The sequence below is a fragment of the Typopeltis vanoorti genome, chromosome 11 (genome assembly GCF_054136105.1).
Source record: "Typopeltis vanoorti isolate ZY-2024b chromosome 11, IOZ_Tvanoo_1.0, whole genome shotgun sequence".
In the NCBI taxonomy this organism is placed as follows: Eukaryota; Metazoa; Arthropoda; class Arachnida; order Uropygi; family Thelyphonidae; genus Typopeltis; species Typopeltis vanoorti.
This window is the reverse complement of record NC_143559.1, coordinates 16748981-16765083: the sequence shown is the minus strand read 5'-3', so window position 1 is coordinate 16765083 and position 16103 is coordinate 16748981. Positions and strand designations below refer to the sequence as shown.

The 16103-nt window shown below is 35.8% G+C and overlaps 1 protein-coding gene across 2 annotated transcripts in view; it reads left to right on the top strand.

Moving 5' to 3' along the window:
- The window catches only part of LOC150101332 (inactive tyrosine-protein kinase 7-like), a 340607-nt gene that overhangs the window by 313632 nt on the left and 10872 nt on the right, over positions 1-16103 (top strand). For both annotated transcript variants that reach the window (XM_090400047.1, XM_090400046.1), the window contains exons 10-11: positions 4229-4417; positions 15379-15591. In XM_090400047.1, coding sequence (XP_090256173.1) covers positions 4229-4417; positions 15379-15591 — 402 coding nt within the window. The remainder of the gene's footprint in view (positions 1-4228; positions 4418-15378; positions 15592-16103) is intronic.

The following is a 16103-nucleotide window of genomic DNA, read 5'->3' as shown; positions in this document are numbered from 1 at the left end:
TGTTCTGCTGTTTAGTTAACTAACAAAAACCAGCATTTCCATTTTCTTTCTCGGTTGCCTTTTGTGGGTTCATAGGCACCAATGGGTTTCATTGCCTTCAAAATAGGTAGAGATTTCCACATTTAGATTTTCAAAGAAGTCTATACACTAAGCTAACCTTAATTGTTGCTATGGAAAGATCGTGAATAGGTATGGAGCTCAATCACAGCTTCATTTAGATACATTAACATAGCCTCAGCTTTTTTTCCTGCAGGTCTTTAACTTAGGCATGCATAAAATTTTTTTTTACTGATGAAAATTCTACATACTTTCTCTGTATATAGAATTTTGATCAGTAAAGAAAATTGCAATTGGATTGCCATTCTCATCTTCAGTTATCAAAGGCAAGAGTTTGCTCTGGGTTACAAATTAGCATATTCTCTGAATTAATAAGCTGTACTTTGGAAGACAAATTTTTTCAAATTTACCTGACACAAAAGCTTATGAATAATCTGAATTCTTGTATCCCACAAGCCATGAAAATCTAGACTTTTCATTAAGAATGATGGCTTCATAGTGTGTCTTGTTTTTCAAGATGAGCTATATTTAATAATTTAGAATCATCTATAAAAGATAGAGCTCTCTCTTCCCTTCTCACATACATACACATAATTTACAGATATCTTCCTTGTTTTTATTAAATTAGGTAAACTCTTACTATTATCAGACTGAAAACTGTTTAATCAGCACAACAACTTTGTGTACAAACCAGGTTTAGTGTTTGTTTTTTTGGTCATGTAGGAAATGTTTATTTTCCTGAAGCCTCCAGAGTGCAGTCAGTATCAATGTCCTTTGACTGGAAAGACCTGGAATTGAATCTCATCTAGTAAGGAAAGAACCTTTATAAGGGCTACACAACTACAGGTGAGCTAGCTTGTCTTGTATGGAGGTGGAAGGTTTTTCTCTTCCAAAAAAGGCAAACTGATCAAAAGAACACATGCAGTTAACAGACATAATACACTGGCCTCATAGCCTTAGTTGCTTTGGCTGTAATTCCAAATAGCAACAGCTTATCTTCCTCAGAAAGTTAATTATCTTACTAGTGAAATGTTGAAAATAATTTATTTTTTAAAGATGTTTCCTGCTGGAAAATACCATTATTATAATGTGTAAAATTTTCCACATATTTTTTATATTATATATTAGACACAAACAAAGTCTCCTATCCTATGTTGCCTGTATATACACTTACTCCATTGGTATCTATCCCATAGCCTGGAAATTGGCCTATATTCAACCCATTCCCAAGAAGGGCGACAAGTCACTGCCGTCCAACTATTGCCCTATCTTGCTCACCTCAGTCCTGTCTAAAGTAATGGAAAAATTCATCAAATGTCAACTTCTACACTACCTTGAAGGCCCACCTAATAAACGACTGCCAGTATGGATTCTGTTTTGCTGCCGATCAACAGGAGATCTGCTCACATATGTCACCCATCTCTGGACGTTTGCCGAATCTCAAGTGGTTGCATCTGATATTTCTAAAGCTTTTGATTGGTCACAAAGGCTTACTAGGCAAACTACCATCATTTGGTCTGTCCCAGGACATCTGTAGTTGGATTGCCAGCTTTCTGTTTGGACACACTGTGTGGTGGATGGTTCCTTATCTTCCCACGATTCGACTAATGCTGGGATTCTACAAGGTTCTGTCCTCTCACCAATCCTCATCCTGCTATACATATCAATGACTTCTGACCCAATACAGTTTTGCAGATGACAGTATATTGCACTCCTCCTTTTCATTTGATAAACCTTACTCTACACAACTCACCTCAACCTAAAGAACATCAACCACCACTGCCCTCAATTCTGATTTTCAAACCATCCTCCAATGGGGGTTCAGATAACCTCGTCAACTTCAATGCTAATAAAATCCAGTTCTGTCTTATTTCTCATAAAAATGAATCATTTTCTCCCAGTATTATTTTTGACAACACCCAAATTCCAGACAATTTGAGATTTCTCTTCTTTGAATTACCTTGACATCAAGCCTCTCCTGCAAAAACACATCACAACCATTGCATCCTCAGCTTCTAAAAAACTAAAATTTTTCTTTTGCTCAAGATGTTACTTCACCTCCGAAGAGCTATTGACTTTATACAAATCGCAGATCTGCCCAGCTATTAAATACTGCTCTCATATATGGGGTTGGGCCCCTAAAAGCTCCCTCGAAATGCTTGGCTCAATACAGAGGAGAGCAATTAGACTTATTAATGACCCATCTCTTACCAACTCACTCCCCCACTTTTGCACAGATATTTTGTTTCTGCACTATGTGTATTCTACAAATATTTCCATGGGAAATGTTCATCTGAAATAATTAATAAATCAATAATTCCCTCACTTAGTACTAAGCTCATTGGAAGATGTACAGCTGCTGCTCAACATCCCTTCACAGTGCACCTTGAAACCCACAGAACAGTTTTCTTTTTCTCCTCCTTGATACCTGTAACTGCTGTATTGTAGAACAGTCTTCCCCAAGGAATACAATACCATTATCGTCATTGGCTCGACAGCCCTACGTGGGCCCTGGTCTTCTTCAGAAACTTCTGCTAGCCTTCCTTATTCAATGCCAAACTCTTCCAATTTTTGACTTCTAAAACCTTAATATCTTGCATCACTCCATCTGAATTTAGGTCTTCTAATTTTTCTTTTTCCTTCCAGCTTAGCATTAACCATCTTAACTATTCTATTACTATCCATGTATCATGTGTCCAGCCCAACTTAATCTATTTATTTTTATGTACTTGATGTCTGGCTCATTAAATAATCTGTATAGTTCATGGTTATATCTTTCCCTCCACACACCATTCTCTTGTACTGTTCAAAAAATATATCTGAGAACTCTTCTTTCAAATGGACCTAGCAATCTTTCACCTACCATTGATAATACCCAGCTTTCAAAGGCATAGGTTAACACTGGTCTTACAAGTACTTTGTACATGTACTATAGATTGATCAACCATTTCTCTTTCACAAAGGCTTGTAGAAGTAATGATTAACCAGTATTGTGTGTGATACTGTCATATAATATTTAAAAAGAGAAAAGTTTACTTTTCTGATTGAAATAGCTGAATGTTCTAATTTTTATGTATGCTATTCCAGAGAGTAGGGAAGAGAGAGAATTTAGTTTGAATTTTAATTATGCTCATACAGTTCTGTGAGAATGGTTAAAAGCTGCTATTTGTTCTCTACTTAAATGTTAGGCTCTATATGGCAGTCACTGTAAAAGGTTTGGATATTAAAATTTTTCAAAAAATTATAACATTCAGAGTAATTATTTGGACAATGGATCAAGTATTAACTAATAAATATTTATTAAACCTATTAGTTTCACCAAACTTCAGCTGTTGGCATCTTCAGGGTACATTCATTATGAATTATAACATTCGATTTTTTCAGTCTCCACTTGAGGCAATCTTCATGAGTGTATATACGGTCTTCCCACTATAGTAAACTCATTGGGACAACAGGAATAGTTTGTTATAGTGGATATAACAAATTTTCAGGAGTTTGTCACAATGAGTGAATTTGTTATAACAGTCATATCTTTAGGGGTACTTTTCAAAGTGATTACTGAAACACACAGCCACAGGAAATTAATAAAGAGTTTATTAACAAATATTTCGATCTGAGTTTAATAGATCCTCAGTGCATTGACAATTCAAACATAGTAGAACAATAACAATGGATTTCAAAATGATATGAGCTGCACACACGCTAATATATGATACATAGATCTATGGTAAGTTACTTGTATAGTAACTTATCCACACTTATCTGAAAATAAAATTCATTGGTAACAAAATTCATTCCAATTGTCTTTAATTTTTCTGTGTCAGCAAACAAATGATTTTTACCTTTCTTATGAATAAACAGTTAATTTAATTTAATAAAATAAAACTATTAAAATAGAACTTGATATATAAGGTTGATTCTCACTACAGCAAACACTGTTCTAACAGACTGAAAATCCCAGCTATAGCCACTTAGGTATGATGCTATATTAAAACAAAAATTAGTACATTAAAAAAAAATCTACCATGATAAACTGTTCCTATGGTCCCTATAAGTTTGCTATAGTGAGTCAACTGTGTGTGTGCGTGCACACACACACACACACACACACTGAAAGTTAATGGGGGGGGGAGTGTTATGTTATAAATTTCAATTTCATTGCTACTATCAGGTGCAGAAGATTACAGTCCCAACTTCATAGGGAAAGGAGAGCATGGAGAAAGCACGATGACAAAAACTGTTACGATTACTCTTGGAGCTGCTGCCGTGTATATTATTTTAGTAATGGGTCTTATGATCTGGTGCCGTTTCAGAAGAGCTAGGAGAAAAGCACTACTGCTGGCTCAAGCCACTGCTGAAGGTAAATTTTTCATTAACACAAGTTCTGAAACTTCTCATTTAATATTAAATAAGCTGCTGAATAATGTTGTTTTTCTAAATTACCCATTTATCCAACTTTATTTTTTGTTGCTTTGATGTAATTAAGTTGAATCAACTATTACAAGAGTTTGTAAAAATGTTTCCTATACTGTATAGAAAATTTTAATTATTTTAGTTTTCTAATGAACCTTTTAGTTAAGTGATGTTTTCTACTCCTTTTTTTTTAATATTCAGTTTTTCATGGTCATTAGAGGATTTCAGAAATCTGACATTGCAAGATAAGTTTCAACACATTGCTAATGTGCGAGACAAATTATTTTGTAGATAATTTATCTGAAATTTCTTGAGCATCAGAAGATGTGAAAATATTTCAACGTCTCTGTGGTCACCTGTCTATCAACAACTTGTTTTTAGGTTTTTACGACCTCATTTTGATCACTTACTCGGCCCTATAGTCATAGAAAGATACTGAGAGAATGTTACATAACTTGATAAATAGGGAGAGAGTAAGTGACAGTTCTAAATGAGGAGGACAAGGTGTTACCACCCAGAGAACCTTACAGTTACAGCTTATTATGATTTGTATAAAAAGGTTACCAATTTCATCATTTATTCTCATAGTTAGATGTAAGTTACTTATTAACATATACTTTTACCAGTTTTGTAATCTTCACATGACTTAATCCTTCATAAAAATTGTTACTGAACTCCTTAACCATAAAATATAAGTAGTTTGATTTTCATGGTGTCGCATCACTTCCTTTATACAGATAAGTATAATCAAATTAAACAGTTTCTTTTCATTGTATCAAACACTTCCTCTCTTCAAATCTTGAAATAAGTTTTATAGTCTAATATCTAGACGTTTAAAGTTTTTATATTTTTAAAAAGAGTTATAATAGGTAGGTAAGGGAACTTTTTTTAATCATTCCATAAGTCCTTAGATAATGCCATTATTCCATTCACAGACAAATACAGTCACTGCTCACATACTATGATCTGTTGTCCTCACCAATCCCTATCTTATATGTCTATCACCTGTTCTCTGCCTATTTATAAGGTTTATATTTATAAGGCCCACGTTGCTTTTGTACTCTTTCAATGACTTTTTTGGAGACCTGACCTGAGCATATTTCAGATTTATACTGCTGGTCTGGTTGAATCCCACCATGGGAAAGGATGTTTGTGATTGTCTTCCATCATCCAGTGTGAGATCACAAGTTTCCAGTAAGAGACCTGAAGTGGCTTGAAAATTTTCCACATTTGACCTTTAGAACAGGATCTAGCTTCTGGATTAAATAATAATAAATTGTAAACATACCATGCTTATGTATTATAGGTTTTTGCAACCTTTAGTGAGTAGGCATCACATTAAAAAAACAAAAAAGTGTCCTTCTAAAGAGAAAATGACTTCTTTATTCTTATGTCATTGTCCTCAACACCCTGTTAGTCTCTGCATCATTTTTATACCTTGGTAATGCAATCTTTGCCATTTGTTGTCACCACCACTCTGAAATCTGTGACTGCATGGTCAACCTTATAATAATAATGAAATGTATAATTTTGCATTTGGTATCTGTTATCATTTTTTCATAGCACAAGTCTATTCAGATCCTCTTGCATAAATTTGATCTAAGAATTGTTCCATATCACTTTATCCACTTAGTATCATCAGGAGGGAAATGGAATTCTTTTCAAGCTTTTCTCAGTATCCTTAATATAAAAACTAAACCAAGGATTTAAGGTACTTCTTGAAATCATGTACATGTACATATCTACTTGTCAGTTCAGTTGCTCTCATCCTGTATATCTAAATAATGCAGTATGTATTGTATCAGATCTTGACAAATTATGCAAAATCCCACTCACCAAGCAAAAAAATGTACTCTCATCACACACAAGATTGTTTTTTTTAATATGGCCAAAAAAAAAAAAAAAAAAGTCAATAAGAGTTCCATAAACTAATCATAGTGCTGTATCTTTGTTTTTTAAAGTTAAAATATTTTGTTTAGGAAGTTGTTTTAGAAGTAAGGAGGCTGACCATGCATTCACAGATTTCAGAGTGGTGGTGACAACAAGTATTTTAAATAAGAAATATTCTATTTTATCTAGTCTGTAGCTACTCACCAACTGACAAAATCTACTTGTCACAGGTGCAAATGCATTTGTCAAGCCCTGGTCATATCTACAATTCTAACACTACACATAATATCCAGTTTGGATTTACAAAATATCTAACCTTATTTAATCCCTCTTTGAAGATTAAAATGTTCATGATTGACAACTTGAAAACTTTTGTTTGCACAGGACTAACATACAGTTAATAAAAACTATAAATTTTCTTGATGCTGATTTTGGAGTGGTTTTTCCATTTTGTGATAGCAGAATTCTTGGATATGGCAGCAAGATATCATTTAACCAAAGAATTCAGGTGCTGAGCCATCAGAAGACTAGATGCTGGCCAGATGGCTGCAATGTGAGCCATTCCATGACTGTGGAACAGATTCCAACAGTCACAAGCAGCATCTCAGATATACAATGAAGGATGGCCATAAGTTACAATGGGTGACTGATATCTCTGATTATCTGACCCTGCGTTGGCTACAGGAACATTAGTATCTGTTTCAGATGTGTGTGTGTGGAAGGCTTTACAAAGGTGGTCTGTATGCTAATGCTAGGCAACTGCTAATATGCATGCCCCTATCGCCATGCCACAGGAGAGAACATTTGAAATGGGTCAGGCTCCACATCAAAAGGACCCAAGACCAATGGTATCTGTAGTATTTAAATATGAGCCCTGATTTGCTCTCCAAAGTGACATGTTATCATTCCTTTAATATCTGTGAAAGGGACACTTATGGTGGAGGTTTTTACGTTTAGCTGCTCTCAACCTTCTCCCCCCCATCCCAAAACCTCGAGGAACTTAGGAAGGTTTGCAGGAACAGTAGTTGTGATTACCAACTGAGCTCCTGGACCAATTATAAACCATGCAAAACATTATTGTGCTGTTTTGCTGTAAGGGTAACTACATTCCTTATTGACACACTTTGACTATTGTAACATGTACCTTTATAACTGTTTCGGTTAAATTTTTTTTTTTTAAGTATTGATGAACAGCTTAGAGTAAGCTTATTGTAACAAATAAAGAGTTGTGCATTTACTTCCTAGTTTTGATGATTTTATAAACCATTTGGAGTTCTTGTACCCATTTTCGATCGTTTGTTCACCAAAGGTAAATCCAGTCTTTGTTCAAAATTTTTTGTGTGGTATGTAAATATTTTTTATAATCCATGTGATTATGTAAAATATAGTTAAATAAAACAGAGTACAAATTCAGTTTTATTTCTAAATGTAAATTGCTTACAATTGAATTATCATTATTTTTTTTAAAAAAAAGGTTTATCAAATAAAATAATTTTTGTAAACTCTTGATGCTCCAAACACCAAGTCTTCCCAAACTCTAGTTTTGTGAAGGCTTGTTTTCAGTTTTTGTCTTTTTATTGCTAAATTTGTTTCAGTATCTGCATAAAGTGAAGACTGAGTTGAATATCTCCAGTTTTGATATTAGGTTCAATGCTGCTTCCTGTCTGGTTTCATACCTCCGTTAACCCTAACTGCTGAATTAACAACTTATGCTTAGGCAATACATTGCTCTGTATAATATCTAATTTACACTATATATATTTTTAGCATTTTGAACAACTTATTTCTTGGTACCTTATAATATGCCTTTTCTAGATATTTTCTGGAAAAGGCATATTATAATTCTGTTCCCTCAGCCATATAGCTGGTGGGAGTAGCTCTATGCTACCATACTAGGGAAATGATTATTATTATCATCAACACCCGACCTCCATGGAGTCAGAGACTCATCGTGGGATGTACTCACTATTGCATACAATGCTCATCCAACCGCGTCTTAAACTGATTTAATGTGTCCACATCCATAACAAACTCAGGCAATGCATTCCACTCACTAACCACCCTCCATGCAAAGAACCTGCTTCTCACTCCTTTGCTCACAGCCTCCAGCAATGGCCTCTTGTTCTACTTCCTTCTCCACTTCCATGAAAAATCTCTTCAATGTCCATCTGATAACAACCCCTGACCAGTTTATATGTCTTGATCATATCCCCTCCCCCTTTTCCTCCTATTCACGAGGCTCTGCAACTTGCATTCCCTCAATCTGTTCTTGTACTCCACATTCCAAAGACCACTGACCAACTTTGTGAATCTTCTCTGTACCCTTTCCAACATATTCTCGTCACCATGAAAATCCGGCAACCAAATCTGTGCACAATAGTCCATATGAGGCCTGATTAAGGCCCTATACAATGGAATCATAACCTCTCTATTTCTGCATGTCAGGATTCTCCGCATCATTGCCATTATTCGATGTGATGTCTTCACTTGTGCAATGTGACCCCTGAATTTCAGGTCCTTGTCCACCACCACTCCTAGATCTCTCATCTGCTCTACTTTCTTTAAAGTTTCCCCACCAAGTGTATACTTGGCATCCCACCGTTGCTTACCAAATCTCAAAACCTTACACTTGGCAACATTGAACTGACAGTTCCACTTACCTGCCCATTCATGCAATCTATTCAAATCCTCTTGTACATTGCTCTCCCCAGTTTTGCATCATCTGAAAACAGCTGGATATCGCTAGTTAAAACAAACCCAATATCATTAACATACAAATTGAACAACAATGGCCCCAAAACTGACCCCTGTGGCACACCACTGGTGACCTTTCTCTTTCGAGATACTGCACCCACACATACAACTTTCTGATACCTATCTGACAGCGAATCACTGATCCAACACAGAAGTCTGTTATCCAATCTCATCTCCTTCAATTTAATTAACAGCTTGTCATGTGGCAGTCCAAAAGCCTTTGCAAAATCCAAGTACACCACTGTATATGCATCTCCTCTGTCCAAGGTATTTCACCTTGTTATAGTACATAAGTTAGTGAAACACGATTTCCTCTTAATAAATTATGAGCAAGATGGTTTCCCGTTGCCTTCCTTGCAGTACTATATCCCATTTGACTGTAACCTGTGTGTTCATGGGGCCGGTTTGCCTGCTTGCAGGGTGGAAAAACCCTGCTGTCCATGCCAAAGACTGGCTAACGTGGCCGTGGCTGATCCTTAAGCTCCTCAGGGTGTCGACGGGAATCAAACCTAGGACACTCCTTCCCCAGGCATATGGTTGTGAAGCACATAGCCACTAGGCTAACTGCACAGTTTCTAGATCTACAAACCTTAAATACAGATCCTTGCTACAATCAGCTCTCATTACAGCAATGCTGCTACAATAAACTATTGAAAAGTCCTGACCATAGGCAAGTCTTATAAGTACAGTGCAATTCTGAAGTAAGCTGTCTGTGTGGTCCTTATATGCATAATTACTTGACTCTGACTCACAAAAGGTTGTAAACTTATAGGACATATTACTGTGAATGGGCTAAGGACACCCTCCCCTCCATTTTTTTTTTAACATAGTCTAGAAACTCTGCTCTATAGATCAAATGTGAAACTTTTCCCAACCACTATAAGCTTCCAGTAAGTGGGTGGTGGTCTCACGCTACACGATGAAATTCATTTTCCACTAAAAGCAATCGCAAACATCCATTCCCAGAGCTGGATTCGAACCTGCAGCATATTTGTTGGAGAATGGGTACTCTAACCACTCAGTCAACCAGGCTGGCCAGATATAATAAGTCAACTGTATATTCTCATAATCACTCAACTGGGAAATTCCTTTTACAATTAGTTTTATGGATACTTTGACAAACAACTCTGTTCCAATCTGGAAAAATTTAACTGAAGGCCCTCTGAATTATGCAGTGTAGTCACTTTAAAACTTTTATACCTCCATATTTAAGTATTTCTGAATTTAATAATGATACTCCAACTGTGTTTCCATATTTAAGGTTTCTGACAGTGTTTGATATGTACTCCTTATTGCATTCTTCTTGAATATTTTCTATCAATGTTCTGTTTCTGCTGATCTCTTTCCAGTTTTTCAAAGTAATTATTCCAGGCTTCAAGAGTACTTCATTGTTTGTCTTCTCTCTTCTATTATGACTTACGTTATGGCATTTATTTTCTGTATTTTTCCCGTCTTTCTGTTAATTTTGTTTATCAACTTTAAACTTAGAAGAATAAGGAAGGCTTGTCTCAATGAATAAAATCATGCTATTTCAGAAACTCAAGAGGATGTCAAGAATTATTTCCAAAGTTAATTAATAAGACAAAAAACAAATTATAATGATAATCAGTTAGGCAAAATCTATTATAAAAAGAAGCATATTATGTTGTATGAAGATCCAGTTATAAAACAGGCAGCTCATGACCATGTTATCACTTAGTTTTCCAGATGCCAAAAGCAAGAAATTAATGAATGTAATTGAAAAGCAGTAAAAACAAACTATTTGACTGGTGATAAATACAGCATGACAGAGGATATGAAAGAACTGTTGGAAGAAGCAAGAGTGAGAAAGTGAAAATAGATATGAAAGCACTGAATTAAGAAGAGCTGTGTTTGAATAACAACTGTGACTGAATTAAGCAGTTTAATTCGTAGGTTGTATGGAAAAATTGAATGGATTTATTTATATAAGGACAGATTGCACTTGGACAGTTAAGGAAGCTAGATTAATGCTTTAATTAAAGCATTAATCTAGCCATAATAATACTTAACTGTATAACTAACAGCATCATCAGAGCACAATGACGCTGCAGGCACTCAGGCACGTAACGTCCTTACGCAGCACCATCTATGGGTCAGATAACTACGAAGTTAATTCAGATAAGACTGCTTGAAATGATAGTTTCCCAGATCTTTGGTAATTGTTAAAGGTGGAATAGTGCTTTACAGCTGATGCTGATTCCAAGAATAGCCTCTCAGATCTGTAACAACTTCTTTGTAATAAATATGTTTTTCTCCATCTGATTCTGTGTGAAGGGGTATCCAGAGCATGGTCTGCCAATCCAGACTTGCCACATACAGATGATCTCAGATGTACAAAGTAGACTAACTTGCAGACATGAGGCACTTTATACACTCCTAGATGTTCAAGAAGATATGTAGTCAATCATTAGGAGAATGTATAAAAGTAGCTAGTTGAATGAAAGGTTTGAAAGTGATATGGAGATCCATATGGCAGAGGAAGGATGCGGCATATAATGTTTTATCTATTTTATATGGGCTGTAGCCATTAGCTAAAAAGGCGTTGCAAAGGTTCTCAAGGTCAGTTTCAAAGGCTATGTCATTCGAACAAATAGCCCTGGCTCAGTGAGTAGGAGTTGAGGATGCCATACTGCTGTTGGGAAGAGTGATGGTGTGATTGTTTATGTAAGTACCTAGTTTTGATATCACCTCAGAGACCCTTGACCTTATCAAGCCGCATCCCCCCCCAACATAATTGAATTATTCAAATTCACCATACATGCAGGTTATTTCCTGCAGAAAGAAAAAATATACAAGCAGTCAGATGGGACTGCTAGGGCATCCCCTCTAGCAAACTTCTATATGGAGCATTTTGAAAACCAAGCTCTCAGCACAGCCACACAAAAACCAACAGTTTGGCTGTGCTATGGTGATGTATTTGCTGTTTTGCCTCGTGGTCCAGACACATTACATGCATTTTTGGTGCATCTTAACAGTCAAAATTCTAAACTAAACTTCACCATAGAAAAAGAAAGTACTAGCAATCTCCTCTTTTTAGATACACTAGCAACACAACTTCTTAATGGCTCTTTATCCTTCTCCATCTACAGAAAACCCACTCATACTGGTAGGTATTTACATAAACAATCGCATCACCAACCTTCGCAACATCTTCAAAACTCTTACTCACCAAGCCAGGGCTATTTGTTCAAATGACACAGCCCTTGAAGACCTTCGCAGCACTTTTTTTTAGCCAATAGCTACAACCCATATAAAATATTACATGCATCCCCATCCCTCCTACACCCAACACACACACAGGATCACAGCAAAACCATTCCCATTTCATATGTTCAGAATGCATCAGAAAAAATAGCCAAAGTTTCTTTACAAATATTGTCTCCATACCACATTAAAATTTTTCATTCAGCTAGCTACTTTTATACATTCTCTTGAACATCTGAGAGTATATAAAGTTTCTTGCGCTTACATGTTAGTCTACTTTGAACAGACTGGTAAATCAGTTAACATATGCCTTGAAGAACAAAAATTACATGCAGGATAATCTGTATGGTAAGTTGGGATTAGCAGACCATGCTCTTGATAATCCTTCACATAGGATCAGATGGAGAAAAACATCTTTATTGCAAAGAAGTCATTACAGGTCTGAGAGGCTATTCTTAAAATCAGCATCAGCTATGGAGCACTTTCCCAATCCCAACAAGTATGGTTGCATTAATTTACCAAAGATTTCAGAGACTATCATTTTAAGATGTAATAACCAGAATTCTTTGAATTAACTTTGTAGTTATCTGACCCATTGATGGTGCCAAGTAAGGACACATATCAGTTACAATTTGAATTGTTTCTTTCTAAAATTACTTGGTATAGTGTTGTGTGCTTGTCAGTTTCATTGTGCTCTGATGATGCTGGGTAGAAAACCAGTGAAATATTAGTGAGTTTAGCAAATGTATTTTTTCCTCTTGGTTGTTAGTTGCATCGTTAAGCTTTATTAGGTTATGCAACTATATTAATGATAGATAGAAAAGTCATAGAGAATCATGCAAAGATGACTGTTTGTTTGGTTCAGACTTAAGTCTGTGTAAGTGAAGCACTAAATACAAACAGAGATCTGAAAGTTATCTTGCTAGGTCATGCACACTATGAAAATAACTTCTGTTTGTATACAAATGCAAGCAGCAGTAGGAACAGTTGGGTCAGATTATTGGCATTAGTGACACCTGCTCTGTGAAGTATACTAACTGGTGTAAAAGGTAGCAGAAGAGGACGGGTATGATGCTAATTATATCAGATGATTGGAAAGCTATAGTAAGGTGGAAACTAACAAGATCAAATCTATGGTGATGATGAAATGCCAAATCCTAAGCATTGATTGGGTAATGCAGAAGCCATATGTGACTTTTGCATCTGGTTCCCACTGATGAGGCCTCAATAAAGGTTGAAACTATTCTGGGTAGTGGCCTTTCCCATAATGCATAGTTTGTACACACCCAAAAGGATGTGTGCTTTGCATTATGAGATACTAAGGCAATTAATGTGAAATTACTAGCCTCTATATACAAGTAGCCTAGTTGGAAGATACTTCATGTGCAAATGTTGTTTGCTTACATTTGGATAAAGGATCAAACAAGAATATAATTTAAGTTAAGGGGGTAAAAATCCCTTATTGTTTTTCAGCCAGTAAGCGAAACTAAGATCGAAAACTACGATCTGTAACGTTTCAATCTTAGTTTTTTCGATCTTAGTTTTGCTTACTGGCTGAAAAACAATAAGGGATTTTTACCCCCTTAACTTATCAACCTCGCCAGAAAAAAATAGCCGTTTGGCTTTTCATCTTAAGAATATAATTTCTTGGCATCTTTAATTCAAACTAATGAACACATTTTTAAATAAATATACCTGTGTTCAACTTCTCAAGATTTGAGAAACATTAATTCTTAGCCTCCTGCCCAACAGCACCCATAGATGATACCCCTCACAGGACTTTACTTTACAGAGGTGTAATGCTGGAGTGATTAAATCTGTGCTGTATTCATTCCATTAAACATGAGATGGCCAAGTCAAATATAAAAGTTGTTTTTGCACTTTTTAAACATGCTTACAAAGTGATGTCTTTCAACTGCATATCTAGAAGGCAGACTTATATGCCACCAGATAATCAAATGTCCTGGAATGTTGAGTGCAGTGACACAAGTTTCCCAATCTTTTTCATGGTTTGTGTTTCAAAGGTAGATAATGTTAACTAGCAAATATGCTATTAATTGAGAGCAGTAGAATAACTACTGGAGCCACTCAGTTAATGATACCAGTATGCAATGGAGTTGGGTGACTGTTTGATAACCTTCTAGTTAACTTGAATATAGGCTTACCTCTATTGCCATCATGTAGATGATGGATGAATATGATAACTGTTAATCCCGAAACACAAGTTTTGAGCATAACTAGGAGAAGCGGATTGCCTCGTCCATCTATCAGCAGAGAGGAAGCTCTGCTGATAGATGGACGATGCCAAGAAATCAGGTGTTATCTTTAAGTGATGTTTTTATGGCACCATCTGGATATGAGAGAAGTGAAAGCAGAATTGACAGTTGTGCCCAGTGATATGATGGTGGTTTGAAGAAATAAAGCAAATCATATGCTCACCCCCCCTACTCATGATGGTAAAATTATGGACACTACTACCATTTTAAGAGTAAAACTTTAATTTCCTACTGTTTCAACCTCCATCTGGAGTACTATACACAGTTTATTTCACTATAGAGTCTAGGTTGTTCATCTTTTATTCTCAGCATTTTAATAATTCTAATAATCTTACTTGCTTTCACTCGACCATAAATTAATGATACTCTCAATCATAATTATTGCTTTTTATCATAGCTCTTCTGCTCTTTCTTTAGTTTCTGCAAGTCTCAGTGATAATTCCCTAGGTCCTATACACAAGCATTTTCAGTATCTGTTCTACTTTCAGAATCTTAAAGTAGTCCCCACACAACACTGTGTGAGAACTCTACATTATTTCAACTTGCTCTTTTTCATAGCCACTTTTACTCTCATTTATGCATGTGCCTTAACTCATTCACCGACTTCATCTCTTCACACAGTGCATGGAATGCCGTGACAACTGCTATGAATCTTCATGGAGGTCAAGTAATGATAATGTAAGAGACTGAATCACTACCCAAGTTCTGAACCTTTACAAGAATTCCTAAGTAACAGATGCTTTCTGTTTTAAATTTCTTTTAGTTGCCAAATCAGAAAATGGGGATATTCAGCCTGACACAGAAATGAAAGACAAATCTAACAATACTGTACCAGCAGATCATAAAGAAGGTTGTGTTAAAAGTGATGGAGAAGCACATTCCCAAAGTTCTGGATCTCATCACTCTCGTAAAAGTAGATCATCCTATGACAAAATTCAGTTTCCTCGACATGATTTGCAAACTGTAATGTTATTAGGTGAGTATTTGCATGACATATGATATTCATACACTAGGCAATTTTTATTTATTAATTATATTAGATCAGTGGTGAAATGCAAGAATTTCATAGTATACAAAGCAATAAGATGAAGTCCATTCTCACTATATCTCACTTGATAGTTGACCGTAATAGTTTAAATAGTGGTTTTTATTAAAAATGAAAAGGTTTTTTTTTTTCTTTCAAATGAATGGTTGCTTAACATGCTCAGCATTTATGTAGTGAGTAGTAATAATAGAGTGGAAGACAAATTAGTCTTCTACTATATTATCGTCATACAACAGATAAATTTCATTGGCCAGTGTGAGACTTGCACCCAGCTTTTAGGCAGCTTGAATGTTCCATGAGTTTGATCTCTGGGACAAACACAAAGTTCCAGATTACTGAACCCTTAGCCCCACTTATGGTGCTAATGCTAACAGCCTTTGGTAAATGGGATTACCACTAAAATAAAACACAACTGAAACCAATACTACAGTTTTCCTGAGCTT